Below are 3,735 nucleotides of genomic sequence, written 5' to 3'. Positions count from 1 at the left end.
ACTTCTTGAAAAACTCAAGGACCTGCGACCAGGAAAAGCCTGCGGGACAGACGGCATACTCAGCGAGATGATTAAACACACAGACAACAAAATGAAACTGGCTATCCTAAAACTCTTCAACTTGGTTCTGAGTGTCGGTTATTTCCCTGATATCTGGAACAAAGGACTCATAACGCCCATATACAAAAGTGGGGACAAAATCGACCCCAAACAACTATCGAGGCATCTGTGTAAACAGTAACCTGGGGAAGGTATTCTGTGGCATCATAAACAAAAGACTTATAAACTTCCTTGAGGAGCACAATGTCTTGAGTAAAAGCTAAATTGGATTCCTGCCAAACTATAGAACATCCGATCATATCTTCACCCTACAGACCCTAATTGACAAACACGTTCACCATAACAAAAGCAAAATCTACACATGCTTTGTAGATTTCCAGAAGGCTTTCGACTCCATCTGGCATGACGGTTTATTCCTGAAACTTATCGAAAGCGGGGTAGGAGGGAAAACATATGATGTAATTAAATCAATGTATACAAACAACAAATGTGCTGTTAAAATTGGAGACAAACAAACAAAATACTTCCCACAGGGGCGGGGGGTGACGCAGGGCTCGCCAATCTCACCGACACTCTTTAATATTTACATAAATGCATTGGCAAAACTACTTGAACAATCTACAGCACCCGGCCTCACCCTATATGAATCCAAGGTTAAATTCCTCCTCTATGCAGACGACCTGGTTCTGCTGTCACCAACTAAAGAGGGTCTACAGCAGATCCTGGACCTGCTGGAGTCGTACTGCCAGACTTGGGCCCTGACAATAAATCCCCAAAAAACCGAAGTCCTTGTGTTCCAGCAAAGATCCAAACATCAGGGACCCAAAATAAATTTCACAGTAGGAACAACCAAAATTGAACAAACCACTAACTAGACATACTTGGGCTTAAAAATCAGTTCTACGGGAAACTTCAAACTGGCTGTGAATGAACTGAAAGAGAAAGCAAGAAGGGCTTTCTATGCCATCAAAAAATCAATCCAAATAGAAATCCCAATTAGCATTTGGCTCAAAATTTTCAAATCAGTAATTGAACCAATTGCACTCTATGGCAGTGAGAATTCGCAAAATGGGACAAACACCCAATTGAGATCCTACATGCAGAATTCTGTAAAAATATCCTCCGGACTCAAAGGAAAACAGTAAACAATGCATGCAGGGCGGAACTAGGCCAATATCCATTAATAATCACTATCCAAAAAAGAGCCACCAAATTTTGGAATCACCTACAAATGAGCAACCCCCAATGCTATCACTACGACGCCCTGAAATGCCAAGAGCTGACCATAAAGAAGAATACCCTCAGTCAACTAGTCCTGGGACTCAGTGAAGTAACTACTAACAATAACCAGCCCCAGGACAGTGACAGGGTAACACAAAGAATTCGACCCAACACAATCGTCGCTAAGCAAAAGGAAAAAATATCTGACATATTGGGCAGAAACAACAAAAACCCAAAGCAAACTCAATTGCTACTTGGCCCTAAACAGACAATACAACATAGCTGATTACCTGACCATGGTAAAGGATAACAAACTGAGAAGAACCTTGACAAGGTACAGACTTAGCGAACATAGCCTAGCGATCGAAAAAGGCAGACACAGGCAGACCAGGCTGCCAAGAGAAGACAGGATATGCTCTCACTGCAGTCAGGGAGTAGTGGAGACAGAGATGCACTTCCTCACAGCCTGTGGAAAATATCAGGACATCAGGGAGAATTTCTACCAAAAATTCTCACAAATATGCCCTGAATTCAGAAATCTGAATGACAACCAAAAACTCCCATTCCTACTGGGAGAGGAGAGAAGCTGTGTAACACTGGTGGCACACTATGTTACAGCTTGCCATGAACAGAGGGACAACCAGTAAACTAAGAAAAGAATATATATAAACAATGCGAATGTATATACACTCAGGGATATACCTGTTTATACACTGTATGAATAGAACTGCGTTTATGTGCTCAACCATAAATGTATTTTGATGCTTTGGCAACATAAGATGTAACTTATCATGCCAATAAAGCGATTTGAATTGTGAATTGGGTGGGGAAGGAATGGGGAAGGTGAGGGGAAGGGGGGGGGTGGGGAAGGTGAGGGGAAGGGGGGGGTGGGGAAAGGTGAGGGGAAGGGGGGGTGGGGAAGGAATGGGGAAGGGGGGGGTGGGGAGGAGGTGAGGGGGAAGGGGGGGGGGTGGGGAAGGTGAGGGGAAGGGGAGGAGGAAAGAAGGGAGGAGATCAATGTCCAGAATAAGGTCTAAGTCTCACCTCATGGGGGCAGCTGGCTTCAAACAAAGGCCCTTCGAACTTCTCCAGGCAGGAGACGCCAGTAAGGCATAGGAGGAGGCACAGGATCGACCACATCGCCGGCATCCGCGGCGTTGCCATGGACTGGCTGTTGTTTAGGAGAGAGAAACTAGGTTCGCTTTCGATCGGATCACGTTGTCCAGTTTCTCGGAATCCCAGTCCCATCTCATAAAGTGACTGATCCCCATCACACGCACACTTCCCATAAAACACACACTCACACACAAATGCGACGATCAAAAGACCAGACAGAAATAAGAGACAATTTGTTGATTGTCTTGTCTCCAATAATGTTTTTCTCTCTCTCTCTTGCAGTCAGGATCCTGTGGCCGAGCTTCTCTCAGTAATCTTCCCCGCCTGGCCGGTCCCACCCTCGCCGGCTGTTCCCCTCGAATCCCTCGCCTCCCGGTGCTAGTCTCTGCCTCCGGCCGCGCTGCCAGTCTCCGTGCCGCTCTGTCGTGTTACCGTAACAGGTGTCAGTGCTTCCTCCTGGAGACCAGCCCGATTCCACTGGGTCCTACAGCCCGACTGACTGGAAGCGGGATTACTCTGCTTGCAAGCTGAAGTCGAAAGGGCAACTCCAGAGTCCAAGTGCCTCTCTTATGAAAGTAAACTGATTATTATTCTATCCGCCGGTCTGTACGGAAATGCGTTTCGAAAGAAAACTTGAAAGACTTGCATTTACTATAGTGCCTTTCACGACCACCGGACACCCCAAAGCGCTTTACAGCCACTGAAGTACTTTTTTGAAGAGTTGTCGCTGTTGTAATGTAGGAAACGCGGCAGCCAATTTGCACACAGCAAACAACAATGCGATAATGATCAGATGATCTGTTCTTGGTAGTATTGCTTGAGGAATAGATATTGGCCGGGCCACCAGGAGAACGTCCTTGTTCTTCTAATAGTGCCATGGGACCTTTTATGTCCCCCAGGCATCCGAAGATGGCATCTCTGACAATTCCGCACTCCCTCAGTACTGCAGTGAAGGGACAGCCTTGCTTTTATTACCTTTCAACTCAAATAGTGCAAGGAATACCTTATTGTAAATTTACAAGTGTTTATTTAACAAACTTGTGACGAAACTCAACTGGTGGTAGAACTGTTTCCCCATAGAGGACGTGTTCCATAAAATACAAAAATATCTTCAGCTTCCAAACTATTTCTTTCAAAAGGTTTCTTATATCTTTGGTTCAAACCTCCTATCTTGAAACATACATTCTCTGGGAGTAGTGTGGGGCTTTAAATGTATGTATTTTGTGTAATTTTACATTTTGGGCACTTATGCTGATCGGATCTCCTTTTCAAGAGGCCCTGACAAGCTGTCAACTCATTTGCGAATCTTAAAGCTGTTTTTTGTTAAGGTTAGCCTTA

General features: G+C 45.0%; 1 protein-coding gene across 2 annotated transcripts in view; it reads right to left on the bottom strand.

Moving 5' to 3' along the window:
* LOC147111218 (interleukin-17 receptor C-like) overlaps nucleotides 1–3,286 on the bottom strand; it is a 100,505-nt gene extending 97,219 nt beyond the window's left edge. Inside the window, exon 1 of one of the 2 annotated variants that reach the window (XM_086001890.1) lies at nucleotides 2,326–3,286. In XM_086001890.1, the coding sequence (XP_085858016.1) occupies nucleotides 2,326–2,529 (204 nt within the window). In that variant the 5' untranslated portion in view covers nucleotides 2,530–3,286. The remainder of the gene's footprint in view (nucleotides 1–2,325) is intronic. The other variant, XM_086001891.1, reaches the window with a different exon arrangement.
* Nucleotides 3,287–3,735: the final 449 nt, after the last annotated feature.

This window comes from Somniosus microcephalus, chromosome 11 (assembly GCF_052327205.1).
Source record: "Somniosus microcephalus isolate GS21.2 chromosome 11, FLI_Smic_1.0, whole genome shotgun sequence".
Taxonomy (NCBI): domain Eukaryota; kingdom Metazoa; phylum Chordata; class Chondrichthyes; order Squaliformes; family Somniosidae; genus Somniosus; species Somniosus microcephalus.
Note: the sequence above shows the minus strand (reverse complement) of the source record. Positions and strands in the feature narration are given on the sequence as shown.